General features: G+C 41.0%; 1 protein-coding gene and 1 pseudogene across 2 annotated transcripts; one reads left to right on the plus strand and one right to left on the minus strand.

Moving 5' to 3' along the window:
- Positions 1-5,844: 5,844 nt before the first annotated feature.
- On the minus strand, positions 5,845-16,365 carry LOC133899982 (protein CELLULOSE SYNTHASE INTERACTIVE 3-like). 2 transcript variants are annotated; one of them, XM_062341038.1, is made up of 7 exons: positions 16,209-16,365; positions 14,479-14,609; positions 11,030-14,081; positions 7,547-10,085; positions 6,810-7,264; positions 6,503-6,619; positions 5,845-6,410 (listed from the first exon to the last, which is right to left on the minus strand). In XM_062341038.1, the coding sequence occupies exons 2-7, from the start codon at positions 14,559-14,561 to the stop codon at positions 6,252-6,254; spliced, it is 6,405 nt and encodes a 2,134-aa protein (XP_062197022.1). In that variant the 5' UTR covers positions 14,562-14,609; positions 16,209-16,365; the 3' UTR covers positions 5,845-6,251. The 2 variants fall into 2 exon arrangements, with proteins under 2 accessions (XP_062197022.1, XP_062197021.1); XM_062341037.1 differs by having other exon boundaries at positions 7,547-10,091.
- LOC133900264 (eukaryotic translation initiation factor 2 subunit gamma-like) lies at positions 15,888-23,188 on the plus strand (annotated as a pseudogene).
- The last annotated feature ends 243 nt before the right edge of the window (positions 23,189-23,431 follow it).

Below are 23,431 nucleotides of genomic sequence, written 5' to 3' on the forward strand. Positions count from 1 at the left end.
TTCGCTCTCAAATATGTGACTTTGGTTGAGAATTTGGGATACAACCTGCTTTCTGTATCTCAGTTGCTAGACGATGACATGGAAGTGCACTTTAAACGTGATACTTCTTGAGTTCTTGATTCTTCTGACGCTTTGATTTGCAAGATTTCTTGAGTTAGGAAAATTTTTGGAGCCAATTTTTCTGAGTTTTCTGGTTCTTTTCGATGTTTACTTACCCAACGATCTTCTGAGCTTTGGTTGTGGCATAAGGGACTAGGGTACATGAGTTTTGATTTGCTTACTCATTTGAGTGCCCTAGGCTTGATTCGAGAATTGCCCAAGATCAAATTTGAGAAGAACCATATTTGTGCTCCTTGTCGGCAAGGCAAGATGGTTACCGCTCCTCACCCACCAGTCAATCTGGTCCTTTCTAAGTTCATTCGGCTGGTGGGAAGTGGTATGCAATTATTATTATTGATGATTACTCTCGCTACTCTTGGGTCTTATTTCTTATAAGCAAGGTGAAGTTTTCTCACACTTTCGGAGCTTAGCTTTGAGATTGTTCAAAGAACTCCCGGGTGCATTGAAAGAAATTCGCAGTGATAATGGCACCGAGTTCAAAAACTATCTCTTTGATGCTTCCTGCCTTGAACATGGCATTAAGCATCAATTTTCTGCCCCACGTGGTCCTCAGTAGAATAGTGTGGTTGAAAGAAAGAAAAAGACTTTGGTGGAGATGGCTAGGATGATGCTCGATGAGCATAAGACTCCTAAGAAGTTTTAGGCTGAGGCTATTAGCACAGTGTGCTACATCTCAAATCGGATTTTCTTGCGTTCGATATTGAATTTGACTTCTTATGAGTTGCGCTTTGAGAGAAAGTCAAAGGTTTCATATTTGAGAGTTTCTGATTATCAGTGCTTCATCCTAAAGTGTGGCAATCTCGACAAGTTTGAGTCGTGTTCTTTCAATGGTTTTTTCTTAGGGTATTCTCTTCATAGTCATGCTTACAGGGTTTACTATCTTGACTCTAACACCATCATAGAATTATGTGATGTGACTTTTGATGAATCAACCCCCCGTGTTAGTTCTATCTTTGAGTGTGCAGATGATCAGAAGATGAGCGGGAGCATCTTTGTAGATAGCGAGCTTTCAACTCTTGGTGATGACAAGAATGATCTACTACTTTCCTCGACCACAACTGCTCCAGAGCTGAGTCCTACTTCTTCTACTACAGCAGAGGGTCCTGCAGCCTTTACTTCCACTTCAAATGCTCTCGAGTCTGCACCAGCTATGTTTGAGGGGGGGGGTTCTCTCAAGACACGAGGCTCCTCAACACATTCAGCGGTGACACCCCCCATACATGATGATCAGAGATCTCGATGAAAGGGTAACTAAGTTCAAGTCTGCTTTTCATTCTCATTTACCGATCCTACATTTGTTGCTTCTTTTGAGCCCCATAATCTTGGACATGCTTTATCTGATTTAAATTGGATCAATGCCATGCATGAAGAGTCAGAAAAATTTAAGAGAAACCAAGTTTGTGTCCTTATAGAGCCACCCCCTAATGTTCACACCATAGGCACAAAATAGGTTTTCAGAAATAAACAGGGGGAGGATGGGTCTGTAGTGAGAAATAAGGCTAGACTAGTGGCTCAGGGTTTCACTCAAATAGAGGAGAATAGACTTTGGAGAGACCTTTGCACTGGTAGCTAGACTAGAAACCATTAAAATCTTTCTTGCTTTTGCGGCATCTCAAGGCTTCAAGTTGTATCAAATGGATGTCAAGAGTACGATCCTAAATGGTTTCATACATGAAAATGTCTATGCCAAGCAACCCTTAGGCTTTTGAACACACCAAATACCCACATAGAGTATATAAGTTTCAAAAAGCTTTGTATGGGATTAAGCAAGTACCTAGGGCTTAGTATGATAGGCTTAGGTTATAGGGTCAGTTGATAAAACTTTATTTATTCTCAGGCATAACAAAGATTTTCTACTTGTTCAGATTTACGTAGATGATATCATTCTTGGCTCATCTCATGCACTCGTGGCCAAGTTTGCAGAAACTATGAGTAGGGAGTTTGAGATATCAATGATAGGTGAGCTCAACTTCTTTCTTGGACTTCAAATCAAGAAATACAAGCAGGGTACATTCGTCCACCAGACGAAGTACATTAAAGAGCTACTGAAGAAGTTCAACATGAGCGACGTGAAGCCCTTGGCAACACCGATGGCTACCTTGACCGTGCTTGATTTGGATGAAGATGGTGAAACGGTGGACCAGCGGGAGTTTAGGAGCATGATTATTTCTCTCTTGTATCTTACGGTGACAAGACCGGACATCCACTTCATCGTCTACCTCTGCACACGCTTCCAAGCTTCAACAAGGACATCTCACCGCTAAGCGGTGAAACTCATTCTGAGGTACCTCAAGCGCACTCTTGAATATGGACTCTGGTTTTTTTGCTTTCTCCTCACTTTCTCTTCGAGGTTTTTTCGATGCAGATTTTACTGGGTGTAGAATTGATAAGAAAAGTACTTCTAGTACGTGTCATTTTTGGGTACTTCTCTTGTGTGTTGGTATTCTCGCTAGTAGTCTAGCGTTACACAGTATACTGCTGAAGCTGAATATGTAGTTGCCGCTAGCTGTTGCTCACAGATTTTGTGTATGGTTACTACCTTGAGGGATTTTAGGTTAGATTTCAGGAGTGTGCCACTTTTATGTGACAACACCAGTGTCAAAAGTTTAGCCAATAATCCAGTCCAGCACTCCAGAACCAAACACATAGATATGGGATTTCACTTTCTGAGAGACCACAATGATAAGGGCGATATAGACTTGAAATACATTGATATCCAACACCATCTAGCCGACATCTTTAGCAAGCCTTTAAATGCTATTAGATTTTCCTATTTGAGGGGAGAGCTTGGTGTGTGTCATCCCTATAGCATTGTGTGATATCTTACTTTTGTTGCATTTTTATCCCATCATATCATGTAAGGTAATCATAATAGTTGAGCTTTGACTTGTATGTTTTTAGCATTTTCAATTGCTAGACTTGAATTTGGACTAAGTTGAGTAGTTGTGCGGAGCAAGCTTTTAATCTTAGGCTCCTCTTGATGCTTTGATATGAAATATTTCAAGCTAGCTAGCTTTCCTTAAGATGAAATTTGATAATTTTATGAATCATGTAGACTATGAAATGCTATATTCTTGATCATCATGTTTGTAATTATTTTGGCTTAATCAATGCTTGTGTTAAGACTAGTTTGATGAATATCTTGCTCTACGCTTCTTGTTTCAAACCAGTGCATTGGGGAATATTACACTATTTTTTCTGTCTGTATCAAATGTTTAGCTCTTGATAGAACCTTAGAGGAACATGTGTTTCTTGTGTCACAAAGACACTACTTGACTTGATCATATGAAAACTTGATTCTTTGTGAAAACGTGAATAATCTTATAAAATCAAGTATCTTGTGCTAAAATATGATCCAATACAGTCTGCCTTGAAACCTCAAGGTGTTTATCGTACCCAGTCACGTGACACTTTACTTGCATAAGAGATAACTTGAGGATAAAAATGAAAGAAATATGACTAATTGCTCAATTTTGTTTTAAATCACTTGATCTAACTAAGTTCTGATTTAATATGTGAGTGTTTGCAAAGTCTAGTATCATAAATGCTTGTTTGCCTAGTTTGAGATTGAAGTTGGCTAGTTCTTAATGCTTGTATTGCCTCGACACGAGTGAATGCTTATATGGTGATCGCTTTGAACAAGATTCGGCTATGTGAAATTAAATGCGCCAACTAATTCTTTGGGTTTAGCTTGTATAGCTTCATGTTCTTGTGTCACTGTTTTTTTTTTGAGCCTTTGTACATTTGTGAGCTCCATCTTCTACTTTTTATAGCCTAAGTTTCTAGCTTTTGCAAATGCTTTATGGTATACTTGTGAAAGCTCATTAGGATTGCATGTTCATACATTGCATAATATTTTCTCCTTGATGTTTGCATTGTCAAATGGAGAGAAATGAATGAAAAAGAGGAGAAATGAAAATTTGCACCAAATCAAAGAAAAATCTTGCATAAATGAAAAATATGCATTCATCAAGGAGGAGCATTTGATTTTGTGTTTTTGAGTTGTTATTGCTCTTTTGAGGTTTTTGTATTATTTTTGCCTCTCTTAGGCCTTATAGAACCTTTTTTATACCAAGTGATATATTTTTGCTCTTTCTTAAGTTTTTAGTCGCTTGGATGAGCCTATCTTCTTCAAACCAAAATCTTTGTGTTTTGAGGTGTTATCAATGCACTCATCAAGGAGTAGATTAAGAAACCAAGTTGAAATATACTTTGGTTTATATGTAATGAGTGATTGATAAGGTTATCGATTTGGTTTGTCGAGTTTTGAATTGCTTGAGCTTGATTTGAGCATTTTGATTATGGCCTAACTCGAGTTGAAGTTAGAGAAATATGTTTGCTTGTCTCATGGTGTGCAGGTGACGGATGTAACTTGATGGTTGACGACGGGTGATAGAGACTAAGCGGGTGCTTGGTACCAGACGACCAAGGAGGACGAGCTAAATCAAGGGTGATCCTAGCTGCACATGTGGAGGTCAAGCAAAGCATGAAACGAGGATGAAGATGGCATGTTGACAAAGTCAAGCGAAAGTGATGCCGGTGCAAGTGACAAGGTGGCTCGAGAAATTGGAAGCATGAGAGACTTGCTGACGGTCAGGATCGCGAGATGGAGTACGCATGTCGACATCAGAGCGCTGGCTTAAGGTGTCATGCTTTGAGAAGCATGCAGAGGGTTTCACGGTTGGGCCTCAAAACTGTAGGAGGATTGGAGGAGTATGTGGCACCATCGCGAAGCTTGCGTCGAGACGAAACTAAGTCGTGAAGGTATCGCAGCCGCTCGATGGATGGAGCAAGAAATAGAACAAAATATCATCGATCATAAGCAGAAGTGTACTACAAGATAGGGATACAAGCTAGGAAACTCAGGAGTCAAATTTTCTAGGTCTATAAATAAATGGTAGAACTATAGGAGAGTTTGAACCAATCACTTGAGCCCCTTGTATCATCCATTTGAGAGCCTAGTGGTAAGATTTTAGAGGAGATGAAGATGAGTGATTAGCCTATATAATAGGTGAGTTTTTGAGAGAAAATTTTATATAATCTGTTTAAAGTAGGGTTGACCTCTTTGAGTAATGAAGTTTGCATATGCTTGAATTCCCTCATAATCTTTCTCTATTGGTTCCCTTGCAAGTTTATAAGTTTTTTGTTGTTGTGATTTTTTTATTGATTTTTGTTTTTGCCTTTAAGCTGCAATTTTTCAACCTTAGGAAATTATTCTTCTTTTGGTTAGAGGTATAGATGTTCATATACTTATGTATTTGAGATGGTCTTGAATCCTCTTGCCTCTAGATCATCAATCTGAAGAGTTACTTCTTTCGATGACTGTCTTTTTACTTTATTTTTCGTTCAAGTTTTAAGTTTTTATGCTCAAAGACACGTAAATTAGTTTTGAATAAAACCTATTTTTCATATTCTATTTATAAAATCATATTATCTTAGAACTTTCTTTCTCATTTTCTCTCTAAATTTTCTGTTTGTTCAATTTTTAAGTATTAGATAAATAAAAAATAGATCATCTATTTAAAAAAAATAAACCGCCCGTTCACCCTCTTAGTCAACATTCTCAATACTACGGAAGAATTTACACACATAAGACAGCAAGAGGGCAAAGCCATGAGCTCATGTCGACCGTAAAAGAAATTACAACTGCAGCGATGCATTAGATATTTGTCTCCAGTGTCGAAAAAAGAAGGCAAATATTGCCTTGTAATAGAAGCTAGGTCCTTTTCACCTTCCAAAAGAAATTAATGCAATTGGGTAATCTAATTTTACCTCTGAAATGGTAGGCTCAAAATGGGGCTAGGAATTACAACAAAAGGCGCACATACCCACGCAGACACCAATGTTTTCACACCAATTTTTAATTTTCAGTTCTGTTTCTTCACGCTCACACCAATCTACACTAAATTATAATTACAGGAAATAAATTCGCCTGTACAAAAAAAAAATCCGGTCCAAAATCTGTTACAGCTAAAAATGCTACAATCCAGAAAGGACCTCAATATAATCGAATGATGCGGGTTATCTAAGCGTCACAGCTTTCTACATGAAAATGAATTTTGATGATATTATGGGGCTGATTTACATGAAAGCCCGGAGTATAATATTGGCCATCAGGCGAATCAGCCGTGCTACATACTGTCGTTGGATGGCCTGTTTGACCATACGATCTCTATCTCTAGTGTTCTCGAACCATCCTTGCCACCGTCGTGGCTGAGGCTGAAGAACCCGCTGTACACACCCTCGGTGACGACTTTGTCGATCTGGATGGTGACTCTTCCGAGGGTCGACTGCAAGGCAAGCGGCAACATTAGAGAAGTTTACATTTGAGAATCAAGAAAAGAAAGCACACAAAGAGGAGATACCATCCATACGACCATACCTTTCCAAATGTATTTTTACTTTTGCATACAATGTATAGTTTCTGCCCTTTTGGGGCAACGTCAAATAACCAAGTGAAGCCCTCGTTCCAAACTGGGCAGATGCTGTGGTTAACCACCTGACGATCAACACAAATATCAGCAGCCGCAGACAACAAAAGTGTCAACTAAGAATATCTACTAATATCCACATACGAAACAATGTTCACAGTCTTGCAACACTCATTGCTGGCATTGCTGGGTTTATGAGCAAAAGAGCCAAGGGCATCACTAATGAGTTATTTAGTTTGATCATCTACAAGAAATTACCTTAGTTTGCCTTGGAGGACCATTTCCTATTTGTAGGCAACAAAATGCATTTGTATTCCCCATTGTCTGTTTTAAATTATTCCCACGTATGATGGTCACGGTCAAGCAGCCAGGCAAGCAATGTAGCAAACTGTCAGCTCTCTCATGAAAACTGGGAGGACAGGTCTTCATAAGCATTTGTAGTACAGGTATGGCTTCAGCTGAAATCAGGGACTGGGCTTTAGCAATGTCTTCATTCATTTGTGGCCAAGATTCTTTCAGCAAGCAAAGGGTGTCGAGTACACTCTCTTGGGCAGCCTCATTTCCATCCTTCAGGGCACAAACCAGATGGGGTATGCACAAGGTTGCAGCCTCAGAAAACCGAACCTTTTTGAAGTTGCTGAATATCACGTATATGGTCCGCAGAATAACTTCATTGATAGTCGATGTAGAGAGCAGCTCTCTTTCTAAGGCAGCTGCAAGAAATCGCAGTTGAGATTAGAGAAATAATAAAATCAATTCATCATTAAGCAGTGTAACACCCATCAAGAACTTGCAATTTAATTATTTTATCACTTGACACATCTGGCGTTGGTTAGATAAAGCTCATTCATGTCTATAGAATCAAGGACAAAATGCCAAATGAAAAACCATTTTATTTTAACTATATGGCACGAGACTTTACATGTGAACATGGAAAAACAGGCATCTGAAAGAAAATATAACGACATGCTTCAGCAGAAAGATTGCTGTCTTACCAGTGAGAGAACGGATGAGCTCATTCGACATGTATTCTTGGAGTGTATGATTTGAAAATAGGTACTTGATTAAAAGAGCAGCCTGTCCTGAAATATCCACATTTGGAGAAAGAAGCAATTCTTGCACAACCAAAATGCCCCCAGCCTCCGCAACAGCGCGCCTATTTGTCCTGCTGTGCATCACTAAGCTTTGCAGTGCACATATAGCAACCATTGTCATGTCATCCGTAGGCTGGTCTTCAAGTAGGCTTACAAGAGCATGGCAGGCAGATACAGAGTCACTTGCTCTTGCGAGTGCTTCATGCTGGAAAATGTCGCCAAGTGCAAGAGTCACCAGAAACTTTGCTGACTGATTCTTAGACTGAGGATCTAACAGGTACTGTGAGAGAGGAGCAATAGCATACTTGGCAACTTTTGTTTCACGGACCCTTACATTGTTTATCAGAGCTTCAAGCAATCTTGCTGCAGATTCCTCGCACCGATGGCTCTTAAGGAGCTCCAGGAGTGCACGTACTGCCCCAGCCTCAGCCATGGCCACAGCACAGCGTGAACTACTTTTCTCTTGAACAAGTAGAGCGCTGAGAGCTATTGTGACAGTACTCTCCATGGTGGAGTTCAGCAATCTTACAAGTACAGCCATTGAGACTTTAACATAGTTGTCAGAATTATAACGCAAAACATTACATAACACAAGTGCAGCAGATTCCCATAATGCTTGACTTGGCTGAGGGTCATCCTGGACAATTACCTTTGAAAGTTCAAAAATTCCACCTGCATCTGCTACAGCCTTGGGCCAACTCTGTGATATGTTTTCAAGTGCTTTAACTGCAGTTTGCTGCAAGCTCAAGATTCCAATACCAGCAAGCTGCACCAAAGGAACAACTGCATTTTTTGTAGTGATATCCTGTTGAAAATGTTCCTGTTCTAAAAGATGTGAAAGCACCTCAGTGCCAAGTTGCTGAATCGCTTGAGAGGGAGATTCAAGAAATGATATTAACGGCTCAATTATTTGACTGGGAGTCAACTTCAATGCTGCTAGACTCTGAGGTTTCTCCAGAATATTTACAAGTGCTTGCAATGCGCTGTGCTGGTCCCACATGGTAACATCCGGGCGACGTAAAAGCAAGAAAAGGGGCTCCACCATTTTTGCTGCAGCAGAACTTTTAGCAATGCCACTGTTGTTTGTCAAAATGCGAAGCAATTCAGCAATGGATGAGCTAACAGCAACAGGTACATCAAGAATCATATCAAGTGCATGCTCAATGATACCAGCTTTAACCATGTCAAGTTTGCAGTTTGGACGGTCCTTACCCAACTTTATGAGAGAACCAATACATGCTTCAGTCAACTGGTAGTTTGTGCCAGGAACAAAACTAACAAGAAGATCGACAACTTCACTAGTTGCAGAAATCTCTGCATTGTACTCCTCATCCAGTAGTTTATTCAGAGCACAAACAGCTGGTTCAACAACCAAACTAGAGCCTGATGTCATTAATGATATCAGGGGTTGAAGACATTCTGTTGCAATTGGTGATGTACGTATGGTTGAGTTCTCAAATAAAATATAGCAGAGCTGAGCAGCATCTTTCTTTAGCTCCAGTGAGGAACTGAAGGATAAAATTTTGTAGAGGCTTTCAAGTGTGTTGCCTTCTACATCAAACATAGCAGAAGCCTTTGAGATATTCCCAGCAGAAAGCTTAATAAGCGCACCAAGTGCCGCCTGCCGTTCTATTTCAGTTCCTGACTCAAGCATGTCAAGTAATGGTTGAATAGCTTGCCTAGCCACTTCGGTGTCCCTTATATTCTCTGAACTGAAGAGCTTCTGCAACGTCCTGACTGCACTAAGCCTAGAACTTCTCGAGCCCAAACGTAAGACAGCTACCAGCTGATTTGAAGTGCTAAGAGTTGATTCATGGTAAAGCAGATCAGGATTATTGTATAAAATCCCTAGCAAATTGGTTATAGTAGTTTCAGTGGAGTCTTGAGGACTTAAAGATAGATACTTAGTCAAAGAATCAAAAGCTCCAGCCTCCGCTATAGCAACTTTATTTGCCTCACTACCTTCCGCTAATTGAGTCAGAAGGTGCAAAGCGATCAGAGGTGCACCTGGTCTTTCCGGCATCGGTTTAAGCAGGTCCACTAGCAAGGGTATGGACTTTCGAGCAGTAGCATCAGTGCAAACATCTTCAAGCTCAAAAAGGCTTCTCAATATTATTTGACTTGGATTCTCTGCCAACTTGAATTCGTCCGCCATTGTAACAAGTCTTGGCACATCAGATTCTACCTGTCCTATCAAGGCTACAGCACCCACAACTGCACCAGAATTTGCAATAGCAAGCTGTATACCTCTGCTTCCAGTGGAAACAAGGCTAGCCAGTGATTGTGCAGCAAAGTATCTATCGATGATGTCATCAGATTTTAGCAATGAAGCTAAAGAAGGTATTGTTCGCATTATTTCTGAAGATTGAACAACCACTGAATCCTGAAACAAAGTAGCCAACAGAAGGGCGCAAGTCCACATATTTTCTGAGTCTTCATACTGTTCCTGAAACATGGAGCAGCTATTAGAGCCTGGAAATAGGCCTGGGAGAAGAAACAGAAAAATATGGAAAAGACAAGTAATGCAACAAAAATGAAGACATGGATATAAGTTATCAGATCTCCAGAGTGTAGAATAATTCAGCTACTGTAAGTAGTAGACCATCACGATTCTTATTCTTGCTTGTTTTGTTCTCAATGCCGACTGAATAGTAGGAATTAATATGTGTAATAATATTTGTACACTCTGCATCTGGTACCCAAGCAATGGGGTTATCAAGAACAAAGGGTGCCAATCTGGAGTCTACCGTTTCCCCTAATTTACTAGGCAAGTTGGCATAAAAAAGAAATAGATCAACCAAAAGATTTCATCTTGCAAAGTATACACAATTTATCTGTGGGGGTATGAGTGGACTTCTATTTCCTTTGTTAGGAACGAAGGATAATGGTTTTCTATGTAAGCAGTAACGTGGACTAGAATCAGAAACAGCATGGCAAACCATATTCAACTCTTCCTAGAGTTTTCCCATTGAATGCTTGAATAACCAATAGTACAAAAACCAAAAAAAAGAGTTCACCCATAGTCCAAAATGCCCATTGGGTTAGCTTTTAGATATCTTATCATGAACAAATAATGATACTATATGTGCTGATGTATCTGTTTTGCTGGTGTAAGTAGGTCACCTATAATTGATCAATAAGCTCATCCTTTTACAGGAACCAATTCAAAGTTAAGATGTCCTTCACATGAGCAGAAAAAATATGGAAAGTGGATGAATATTTAATGTGAGCTATCTTTCAGTACCCAGCGTTACTAAATTTTTGTATTCAGCATTACTAAACACAAGGATAAAAAAATACAGGAAAACTTAGACCTATCACTGTCTTCATCATTACAGGCTAATCACAATATGGAAACATAAATTTTAAATGTGAACCATGCACCTGTCGATTAGCAGCATAGCTAGCAAGTCTATCAGATACAGCATCAACACCACCGAGCTCCATAACAGTATATTTACTCCTTGCATGATAAGAACAGATCAGTGAGAGCAACCAAAGTGCAACAGTTTCTTCAGAAACCTTTCCTAATTCAGGCACATTCAAAACATCCTGCTCATAATTAAAGAGACTTTTTTCTGTGCAAGGTTTCCAAACTTCAATGTCTAGGGATGTAGAAGAGGAATGTTGCTTCAGCATATCAATGAGTGCAGATATTAGATTCTTCAGAAGTTTAGATGCTTCAAGAACATCAATCGACTGTTCTCTGCTGTCCCTCATAGCAGATATGAGGGTGATTGCACTGCTGATTCTTATTTCCACGTCTGTTGACTCCATAACTCTACTAGCAAGAGAAACAACACATCCTTGACTTCTGTTTAAATATTCACCAAGTAGAGAAGGTTGGCCCTGACAGAGAATTGCAAGGATTTGAATGGACTTATCTTGAATCGGTGGAAGCCCAGTGCTAACACAACGAACTAAAGGTTCTAAGCTTTCTGGAACTTCAAGAAAGGCAGTACACAGAGGGGTGCTAAAATGCTCACCCTCCTTTGTTCTAGCCACCAATGCAAGTACATCAAGGGGTTCCAAACTTGAGACGTTGTCCAAACTGATGCCAGATAGACACACCAGCAGTGCATGAATAATAAAACAGCACTGCGAGTAATCTGGAAGAACTTCACTGAAGGGGAACTGGTTGAGCAACTGACGAAGTGACCGTGAAGCACTAATCTTGCCTTCTAAACTCCCCTCCTTAAGCACTCTAGTCAAAGCCAAGACAATATTGTCATCTAGCGCTTCTTTAGCAATCTGTGTATCTGATAGGAGATTTGCCAATGCAGCAAATGCTGTTTCAGCAACATCAATAGATGATGTCTTTGCCATCTCTATAAGAGGTCGCACATCACCTTCAGTTAAACATGACATCTTGTTCTTTGACATGGCATTAGCCGAATATGATAGCGCTCCTAAAGCTCGAGCAGATTGTGTTGCAATAATTTGATTTCCACTTGTCAAAAGCTTCATGCATGGCTGAACAATTTCATCAGTTGCCAAGATGTCACAAATACCCTGACGCATAGTGAAAATATCAGCTAACACAGTTGCAGCAATCTCCTGCGTTCCTTCATTTGATGATTCAAGAACAAGAACAAGCGACCTAAGGCCTTTATTGGCTGCAGCTCCATTCTGGACTAGATCTCTCTGAGGAGCCATCACAAGGACATGCCCAAGAACTGTAATAACATGGGCCTTTGAGCTCAATGAGTCACTGAGCAGTAGTGCTAACAACTGATTGATTGTAGCAGAATCAGCAGATCGTATCAGCTTCTTGAGTGCTTTGGCTGATGCCTCCTGTCCACGAGGGCTACCACTCTTTAGAAGCCAAATTAGTGCCAGAACAGCCCCAGCACTTTCAATACATGCCCTGATATCATCGCTGTCAGAGCACATGTTCCACATGATATAAGCTGCATCCTCCTTTGCTTTTTGAGATCCTGTTTCTAGTAGCTGGACGAGTGGAGGGATACCTCCAGCAGCTGTTATTGCCCACTTACTGTCATCTACTTCACCACTCAAGATAGCCAACAATGAAACTGCATATTCCTGCTGCTGCTCACTGGAAAGCCCAAGTAATGATATTAGCATCTGAACTCCTTCTCTCTTTCCAAGAGCCTCCCATATTCCAAGACCATCACAACACAAGCTAGTTAAGGCACGAACAAGATGTTCTTGAACATCAGCAGAAGCCATGGTGATCAGCCCAACAAGAACCTTCTTCGAATTTGAGTGATCAAGTCTGTCAGAGAGACAAGCATTCCCATATAGACTCGCTAAAGCCTCAAGAATACGATCAAGCTTACTGTCATGAGATTTTAGGAGCACAATCAAAGTATTTTCAATCTCAGCTGGGTCAAAGGATTTACCATCAGTGCCATCAAAAACCATCAAAGAATATGCAAGTGCTCCAAGAATATCAGCAAGGGGGACAGGCGGCCGAGGTGCTTGGCAGAGCTCACCAAGGTAAAGCAACAGAGAAGTTGTTCCACCACAAATATTTGACAAAGCATGGACAGCATGGCTTTGAAGAGAATGACATGTCTCACCCTGCATGCATTCTTTTGAGGGGGCTACAACAGCTCCAATCAGAATAGGAAGACCGCCCGCATCCACAACAGCTTTCTTTGCAATACTAGACTTGGAAGAAAGGGCCTCCAAAGCATCAGCCGCACTTTCACGAACAGAAATGACATTATCTCGATTTAGTACGTGAAGAAGGTCCTTAACAGCCCCAGCATCAATAATTTTGGGAATGCTATCACTAAAAGCAGAGATAAACCGTGCCAACAGGGAGGCAGCATTTGACTGTGAAGCAGTATTCTTGGATGAAAGTAGACCAGTAATAATTTCAACACCGCCAGCTTCAAGTGCGGCCTTCCAATAACTATCTTTGTCCCCGCAGAGATTCCTTAAAGCCCCAGTCACAAAGCCCTCGACTACTCTATCTTGGCGTGACCTAGGATTGAGCAAGTCCCACAGAGTTGGCACAACACCTTCAGTCACAAATATTTTCCTGCCTATGTGATCATCCGAAAGTCCACCAGAGGACACTGCATAAATAGCTTCAGCAGCAGCCTTCTTTGCTTCAGCAGATTCAGACTTCAAAAGAGAGAGTAGGGGTGGTATACAACCTCCTAAGAGGACCCTCACACGCAAGTCCTCTTCCTTACAGAGTGAACTAAGTAGCGCTGCAGCATTCACTTTTGCTGCAGATGTCCCAGTTCTAAGGGTAGATATAAGTAGTGCCATTGCTTGAGAATGGCTACCTATCAAAATCCTTATCTCCTTTTTTGCTTTGGCCAGTTCAAGTAACCTTCTGGTTGTCACTTCCTTCTCTGATGGAGATATCATGCTAGCATGGAGCTCTTCCAACAATCGAGCAACAGTGGACATTGCACTTTCAGGATCATCGACTTCTGCAAGGTCACCTGTTTCCCTGTAGAACAGTGAACAAATAACAGGTTAAATATAATCGCATTTACTAGCTGCTGCTTCTTATACCTCGAGCAAAGGATTTCAAGTGCATGAAGAAAGATGGAAAAAGGTCAGACAAAACGGCTTCAAACAGACACAAATGGCTGTGAGATGAAAATGAAACAAGAGCAACCAGCTAAGCTGATTTTGCAAAGCAATAGATTTTGTGAGAAATTTCAGAACATAACAATATTTTTTCTTTTCTTTTTTTGTTGATTAGCAGTTTAGAACTAACTCGTAAACAGTAAGCAATTTCAGAATATAACAATATCTTTTCTTTTTTTTTGTTGATTAGCAGTTTAGAACTAGCTCGTAAACATAATAAATGAGCAAGAGGAAAATTTCGAGATGTGTTATACCTTGATATAGAAGATGATGTGGATGGTGAGGGTAAAGTAGGTTCTCGAGAGTCACGAGGTTCTGACGAGTTGGAAATTTCCATGATTAAATTGATACCAGCTTTACACCTTGAATTGTTCTATATATCCTCCTACAGGATGAAACTGAAAGTAATTAGCATAATGAAATGATAGTGCCAGCCTGTGTCATGACTTTTCGCATTAACGTGCCATGATATCAAAAGGAAAAAAGAAAGAAGCAAAAGGAAAAGAGAAGCTTGACACTTAATTGTGTGATTACCAAGAGAATAACAGTTTAAAAGCACTAAAGCAACAAACTATAAGATGTACCATAGCACAGTCGGAAATTCCAGTTCTATCCGCAAAAGAAAGAAAGAGTGTACCCATAGCTTAAACATATTGCAAGGAAATATTACAAAATTCAAGATTGAGCGAACTAACTCTCTGGTCTCTGGGGCTAATAATTCAATCTCAATCTTCTGCAAGATTATCAATCTCATCTGAAATGTACTAATTCTGTTCCGAGTAAAACATAAATAAAAAAGTTTTTCGTTCTCAAATCATCATCAACTTTTATAAAACATGGCACGTCAACATTTAGACTAAACTAGAAAAAGAATCAGTTGTGGAGATATAACGACCATCTGACAATGACTGCAGTTGTTTCTATAGGAAAAGATAAACTGGGGAAGTGGTTGGTACAAACATGAGAACATACACAATAACTGTAAATTTTACGGGCTGGAGGCATGAAAAGGAATTCAACACATGGAAAATTCCATGGCAGCTGATATCTGAGGTAATGCTATTACAGCCACTGCACCCACCCTTTCATGGATACAGGTAAAGGAGACAACCAAAATCTTAAGCACAAACCCCAACACTTCCTCCAATACAGTCTTTTGAAGTGCAGTGTTAGAATCATAATGGTAAACAGACAAAAGGGTATATGTTCCACTTGTTTAACTGTCAGAAATTAACCGCTCATCACCTATCTGCAGATTCCACAAGCAACACATCATCTTAGATACCTTAACTGCAACGGCACTTGCCTTCACTACACAAATGCACACAACAAAATCCATTTATCCTATTGCACAAGTAAGTGCTGTCTTTCTTCAACTCACCAAATCATAGGTTCGAGAAGCTACCATTATGGCAGAGCTAAATCCCCTCAATTCCTAAGAGACAGCAATCTATAGAAGTTACCCTAATGCACGGGGGCTAGAAACCAGAGTGTCCCTAACTTCGGCAGCATCCAGTATGCATTGTTTCATTCTGTTTCACGGGTTATTGTTATCGTTATAAGCAGTAAAAGAAGACGGATTTCCACACTTCCTTAGATCAGGACACCGACACCTTCACGAAGCAAAAAAATAGCTCCCTGGCGATAGAGTTTCTGCATAATTATGCCCAGACATTTCGAAATTCCTAACTATCACCTCTCCACAGATCGGTCCCCCTCCCCCGCAGAGCGACCACCGCACCCGCCGAATCCGTCAGGATCACACGAACAGCCCGAATCCCGCCGCGCTCCTCCCCACACCTCACCAGAGAAGCGAAGCCCCCAGGCTCGAGATCTCGGCCGCCGCACCCGCACCCCGCTAAAACGCAAACGAAACCCCAGCAGCCCCGCGCGAGCAGCTGCCATTGGGCGGGGCGCCGGGAGCGCGCCCGCGTCCCGGCGCGAGATCGACGGACTGGAGACCGGGAGGGGAGCGAGGACTCACCGGAGGCGCCCGGCGGCGAGTGGCGGCGCGGCCGGGGAGGAGGAGGCGGCGAGTGGCGGCGCTTCGTCTCGCTCCACTCACTCGCCCACTGCGCTGCGCCAGTGTGGTGTGCGCTTTCCGTCCGTTAGAGAGAGAGAGATGTGACTTTGGGGAGAGAGAGATGGAGAGAGGGAGAGGGAGGTGGTCTTTTTGCGGATTACTCCTGTCGTTATTGCGTTATTTGCGAAATGGAGGGCCAGGTAGGAATTAATTTTACTTTCCCGTTTGGCCGTGGACAATTTCAATATTGCTTACGTGTGTGCATAAGCGTAACCTTCCATGTAAAATATATGTTTTATGATTAGATGTTATTAAAATTAAATAATATATTAATATTATAGGTTTGTATTGATATATTAACACTATCTGTATCTATTTTCAACGAGGATTACCATTAATACCATGTTTGTCCTTTGTGTTGAATAGACCCGATTAGATAGGAAAGGATGATGAGACTTATCATGAGCTGATGATTATGGCCTCCAATGGCGATGCTAGCATTGAAGATGCACTGAAGTGTGATATAGATGAAGGAGCCACAAGAGGAGGGTGGACACTACTAGACAGTGGCGGGGAATATGGACGTACACAACACTTAATTTTTTTACGTATTATATGTAATATATATAGATATTAGTATTTGTTAAAAGCTAATAATTGCGTACTATATTTTAACTCAACATATCATTCATATTCTTATAAGCCTTTTTCTCGCTAGTCGCTACTGCATTTCAGTTTCTCAAAGCCTAATTAGCTTTTGATAGTCCAAATTTTTAGTTACCTATAATCATTGTTAAAATATTAGGTTCACCACTACCACCAGATAGAATTGATTGTTATGTCCATGAACATCACAGGTAACCTAATTACTTCATGATGAGGAAGAAGTCAAGAAATCTACCGGTACTATAACTTTTACAACCTTTTTCTGACCAATATAATTTTCGTGTCCATGGACACCACTGTATTAATCTATGGTGTGGAGGACATTTGTATCCATGGACACCCTTTATTACAATTTTTCCGACAAAGGTGATTGGGCCTCTATAAACATTTACACATTAATTAAAAATTACTATTGCTCTATTATAATTAGTAGTGGTTTTATAATAGCTCAAATCAGTTGTTGTATTGGAGATGTGGATGTCACCACTCACTAATACCGTCCATTTTATTCATATTTGTTATTTGTTACTATCTCTACAGTCAATTGTGGATCTAGAGCCAATAAATATGAGAGTTGTTTCTCTTTTCTTCTTGCTTTATCTCTTTTTTTTCATTCTCTTTTTTTTCTTTTTTTCTCTTCTATGTTCAAAAAATTATATAGGAGTTTAGAAGCTCTCAAGTGTGTTTAAGGGTAGAGAGCTCAAGTCCCTGCCCTTGATCTGCCGCTCCTTGTAGCATCTTATGGCTTGTGTAATATTGTAAAAAACAATGAGTTTAGGCTTAGGCTTCTCAAGTGTGTTTAGGGGTAGAGGGCTCAAGTCCCTGTCACTGTTTGTAGTATCTTATGGCTTTTGTAACATTGCAAAAAAAAACAATAAGCTTGCAATGCTAAGCCAAAATTCAGTCTCACACTAATATCTAACAACCAAATAATTCAAAGCCAGTTTTCTACTTCAACAGAAGCGTGGGAGTGAATTTCTGGCAGAGAAACGACAAACCGTTGGTTGGTAGGCTTATTCGTGTGATTAGCACCCCTTTGTTCTACACGAGGCACCACGATCAAAATATCAGCATAGACGAAGGGCTAATGTGCAAAATGCTGCCTGGACCAGCGAACAGCCCGGTACTGGCCATCCTGGCGACCACCGTCCCCGTACTGGTCGGTGTGACGTCTCCAACTGGTCACCCACTGGCACGTGGGTCCACCGTCGCTGCGTTGACGTGGGGACCGGGTGTCAGCCTCTGATCTGAGGAATTCAATAGCCGTTGGCTTGGCTATGGTCTTCGCAGTGGCAGGCATGTCACGTGGGATTGGGAATGTGGGGTTGCTTTCCCTCACGTGCTCGTAAAAGCATCGGCTCTGCGTGGGGCCGTGTTGTCAGCGAACGTATAGCCTGTTGCGGTAGACTGCAGCCGGGCCCAGGTCCAGCTGGGATAGCCTTTTGTCCGTTTATTCCTATCCGAAACTAAAAAGGGTAAACTTTGGGAAAAGCTTGAAAGACATCCCACGTGGCTTCTATTAGGCTGATCAGCACAACATTAGCTTGCAGCATTTTCTAACGAACGCTACAATAAGTTTTTTTTTGTTTGAGAAAACCCAGCACAACGCACCAACGCTGCAATAAGTTTATGATTTTTAGAAACCTAGTACAATACACGGCGCTGATCAATGGTAGTTTGAAAAGGCCTCTAAAGAAGGCTGGGTAAGGGGCCCGGATCTTAAAAAATGATAGTTTGAAAATATGCGAGCATATTTTCGTTCTCTTCAACCGTTAAGTCGATCTAGAGTCGTCAAGTCACGTTCTAACGTTTTCTGTCATGATTGGTTGATCTTACCTTTTGTAGTTACGAAAATTTTTGTAGGGTATCTCAATTGATATAAGGGGTGGCTATTTCTTAGACACTTATTTTTAAAAAAATAGGTGATGGCTATAAATTGTTGGATGGACAAATGGCTCATAGTCATCTTGAGTCTCCCACCCTTGCTCCCCCACCTCACTCATGTGCCCACTCCTCTACCTCTTGCTCACCTCCATTTGTCTCTGACGGCTCTCTCATTGTCGGATACGTCGGCATCGCCTGTCGTCGCACTAATCCTACTCTGTCGGGCTATCTCCACTCACCCTCGCCCATCACGACATCCTCGTCGTCTCGCGGCTCCGCCTCCACACCCGACTCCTTCGCCAGACCGACCTAACTCCCATGATCTTCCTCTAAGCTCACCGATGGAGAATCCCGTTGGAAATCGAATCCCTCCCCTAACCCTCACTATAACACGCCGTTCTTCGTCGCCTGAGATGTTGATCCCACTTTTAGACGACTAAAATTTAAAAGACATCCCCTTTGTCACCTGAGGTGATTTCACGGCAGGCAACCATCAATATCGGTGCCTTGTCTAATCCAGCGTTCTGGTATTGAATTTAGCAATCATCATGTATCTTTAAGTCCCCTCTCCAATCCTACACTAAACGGACTTGTGTAGGATCCACACATTTCATGAACTACTAGAGCAAGCCTATCAAAAGAAAGATAATAGTCTTTGCATTTCTATGGCTGATAACCTTTTTAGAGAAATTTGGATCTTCAACCTCAACTGTGCAACCTGCAGGAAATTTGCAAATGGGATATACATTTAAGAACTGTATTTGCACCTTTGTATGAGTTAGGGCTTAGGACTTAGAGTTGCGCCTGTGACATATCTTGAGTCTTGGTGGAGTTTGATTTGCACAGAAAATTTTATGCGTAGTAGGTTTTAGATGCATTAAATTGGGAATAACTGAACAAGTGAAATGTTAAACTTTTCTTATAATTTATTCTCTATCCATAGAATAACATGACAATATCTTTACATCGATAATAATGGGGAAATCAGCAATTTCTGCATTATTCATATCTTTCAGTAATAATTAGGTCCTAAACTTCTAACTGAAACCTGTTAGTCTTGAAACAGACTGTTATTTGGAATCTCGAATAGGCCACATTGTTTGATTTTTGTAACTTTTGGTTAACATCTTGCTTAAATGTCTTCAATCTTATGTGCATGCACTAAGAAAAATCTCCTGCAGTAATTCATATGTTTACATCTTCTAAGGAAACTATCTCTTTTGCAATCTACAGGTACCATTGGGCATGTTGCCCATGGGAAGTCTACTGTAGTGAAAGCAATCTCAGGTGTGCAGGTAATACACTAATATTCATATGCTTCTTCCTCTGTGATTTCCTTTGCAAGACTGAAATTTAACTATGTTTCTATTTCTAGAGATATGTTCTTTCAAAATATGTCCTGCCTTGCCAAATTCTTTGATTTGCAGACCGTTCGTTTCAAAAATGAACTGGAGCGCAATATCACTATAAAGCTTGGGTATGCCAATGCAAAAATCTAAAAATGTGAAGATGATAAATGCCCACGACCAATGTGCTAGAAGTAAGTCAATCAGTCATACATATATTTCTTTTAGTTCCCTTTTCAGTGTAATGGATTTCTATGCCTATCCGACTTTCATCCTTTAATTTTATCTCATGCAAGTGATCTAGCTGCAGATCATAATATAGAATGATGCTTTAAGGATAGTGTTTCCATATTGATGCATTTGTAGTAAGAATGTGGAGTACTGGAGTTTACTTTTCAAAATTCTAATGAGTTATAAGAAATATCTGTTTTCATTTTCATTGTGATTAGCAAGATTTAGTATATTGCTGAAAACAGAAGTCACTAAAAGTGTATGTAGTGTTAAATTATCTGTCACTGGCATGATTCTTGTTTAAACTCTAAAGGGATGCAAACACCAATTTCTAGTTTGTTGTTCTTGCAATCCCTAGCAAGTGGCCATGTGGTAGTTATCTTTTTTGTGCCTTGTCCAGAACTTTTTGGTAAGACTACTCAAAATTGGTATTTACTTGTTGGTAAACAAATGAGACATTAGAAGATTATCATCAAATTTTCCTTAACTGCAATTAAAATTGCTGAAGCTTTCCATTTGATTGATATCTAAGAAGCAGCAGCAACCTAGTGAATCTCAGCTGATTTCTGTAACTAGCTTCAGAAGGCTTATCTAATGTCGACTGTGTTAGCTTTCTGGACTATCCAATGATATGTTTACACCTTGTCTCTGTTGTCAAATGCTTCACATATAATTTTAGGACTATCTAGTGATCTGCTAAAAACCATGTGTCTGTTGTCAAATGCTTGCATATGTTCTCAACCTCAGCTAATTTCTTGCTGTCACATTCACCTAGAATGAATCCATATATTGTCTTGCTCATATATGTTGCTTGACCACTGTTATTACCATTTACAGGGCTTACGGAAGTGGAAAAGAAGACAGCTCTCTGTGTGATGTGCCAGGTTTTGAAAACTGCAGGATGAAGCTCCTGAGACACGTCTCATTTGTTGATTGCCCAGTATGATGAAACCTTTCTCACATCAATTCTCTTTCACATGATTACTTAGGATCCTGATTCTGACCACTTGTATAGATGCATGTTATATCTGATGCATGGATTTTGTATATGTCAGTATACAATTATATTTGGTTTCCTTTTGCGTTCATTGATGTTCTTGTCACAATGCCATTAAGCTGTAGACCTGTAGTGATGTAATGTGTAGATGATAACCATTGTCCCCACTAACTGGCATGTCACCAGTCAACTAAGACTCCCATTCTGTAATAACTAACGAAGAGGTCTTCACAAGTTCCATCTTTATTGAACATTTGAGTAATGTTTACAAGCTTCAGATATGCGAACACTTATTTTATTTTGCATTTTTCTTGTAATATACCTATCTCATGAACAGGGGCATGACATTCTCATGGCTACAATGCTTAATGGAGCAGCTATCATGGACGGAGCATTGCTTCTGATAGCAGCAAATGAGAGCTGCCCACAACCCCAGACATCTGAGCACCTTGCAGCTGTTGAAATCATGCATCTTCAACATATTATCATTCTGCAGAACAAGATTGATCTTATCCAGGAAAGTGCAGCAATGAACCAGCATGAAGCAATCCAGAAATTTATACAGGTCAGCGCTGAGCCTTGTCTTGTCATATAAAAGGCAATAGTTTATAAAGTTCAGTTTGTAATATTACATTCTTCTGCTCAGGGAACAATCGCTCAAGGTGCTCCTGTGGTGCCAATATCTGCACAGCTGAAGTACAATATTGATGTTATCTGTGAATACATTGTGAAGAAAATCCCCATCCCAGAGAGGAATTTCACCTCTCCACCCAACATGATTGTTATTCGCTCTTTTGATGTGAACAAACCTGGTTCAGAGGCTAATGAGATCAAGGGTGGTGTAGCAGGTGGCAGTATCCTCAAGGTGATCTCAAAACATCACAATCTTTCAGAGAACCGTGTTTGCATATGTATTATGCAATATTCTTATTCCGTGGAATTAAATGTTACTTAATTCCTATCTGCAGGGAGTCCTAAGGGTGAACCAGAGAATCGAAGTTCGCCGAGGCATTGTGATGAAGGATGGGAGTGGCAACATTAAGTGTACCCCATCTACCCGAGGATTGTGTCCCTGTATGTAGAGCAGAATGAACTCCAGTTTGCCATTCCAGGAGGGCTTATTGGAGTTGGAACTACCATGGACCCAACATTGACTCGTGCTGGTAGCTGGTCAGTCGGGTCCTTGGTGAAGTTGGATCGCTGCCTGATGTTTACATCGAGTTAGAGGTCAGTGACACATTTGCTTTTTAAAAGCCCGGTGTAAAACATAAGCTGCCATTTGTAATACCTTTTGTTTGCAGGTTAACTTCCTCCTCCTCAGGAGGTTGTTGGGGGTGAGGACAAGTGGAACAAAAAGGGCAAGCAAGGTCTCAAAGCTTGTGAAGGGTGAGATCCTGATGCTTAACATCGGGTCAATGTCTACCAGAGCCCGTGTAGTCGCCGTCAAGAATGATCTTGCGAAGTTGCAGCTCACCTCACCGGTGTGCACTAGTAAGGGCGAGAAGCTTGCCCTCAGCCGGCGCATCGAGAAGCATTGGCGTCTGATTGGTTGGGGCACAATCCAGGCCGGCAATACCAGAGATGGCCAAATGGACCACTCAAGCCGGTCCGGCACATGCCCGACTTGGCACGACCCAGCTAAGGTATGGCCCAAACGGCTCGGCTACTGTAATGGGCCGTGCCATGTCGGCTCGCGTGCCTTCCTCTCGGTCCACGGCACGGCCCATCGGTCACCATGCCGTGCCAGGACGGTTCAGGCACGATTACGGTCCGGCAGCACAACAGGCACGGGCGGCCCAACAGCACAGCCGGTTTGATAAAATAAAAAAATAGCTACAAAATTAAAAATATATATAGAAAATAGATAAAAATATGATAAACAATATAGAAAATAGATAAAAATAGCTATAAAATTGAAAAAAATAGAAAATAGAAAATATCCAAACCCATGCGTACCGTGCTGGGTTGTGCCCGTTCCGACTTGACTCATCGGGGCCGTGCTATGCCGGCATGCCGTGTCGTGCGCTCGGCCCAGGCACAGCCTGTGGTCTTGTGCCGGC

The sequence above is a fragment of the Phragmites australis genome, chromosome 19 (assembly GCF_958298935.1).
Source record: "Phragmites australis chromosome 19, lpPhrAust1.1, whole genome shotgun sequence".
NCBI lineage: Eukaryota > Viridiplantae > Streptophyta > Magnoliopsida > Poales > Poaceae > Phragmites > Phragmites australis.

Bases quoted from the DNA above. Each gene is read 5' to 3' on its own strand.
- LOC133899982 (XM_062341037.1), bottom strand. From the start codon at position 14,561: ATGGAAATTTCCAACTCGTCAGAACCTCGTGACTCTCGAGAACCTACT. The intron at 14,082-14,478 runs GTATAACACATC...ACTGTTCTACAG, and splicing joins ACATCATCTTCTATATCAAG to GGAAACAGGTGACCTTGCAG. The intron at 7,265-7,546 runs GTAAGACAGCAA...GATTTCTTGCAG, and splicing joins GCTCATCCGTTCTCTCACTG to CTGCCTTAGAAAGAGAGCTG.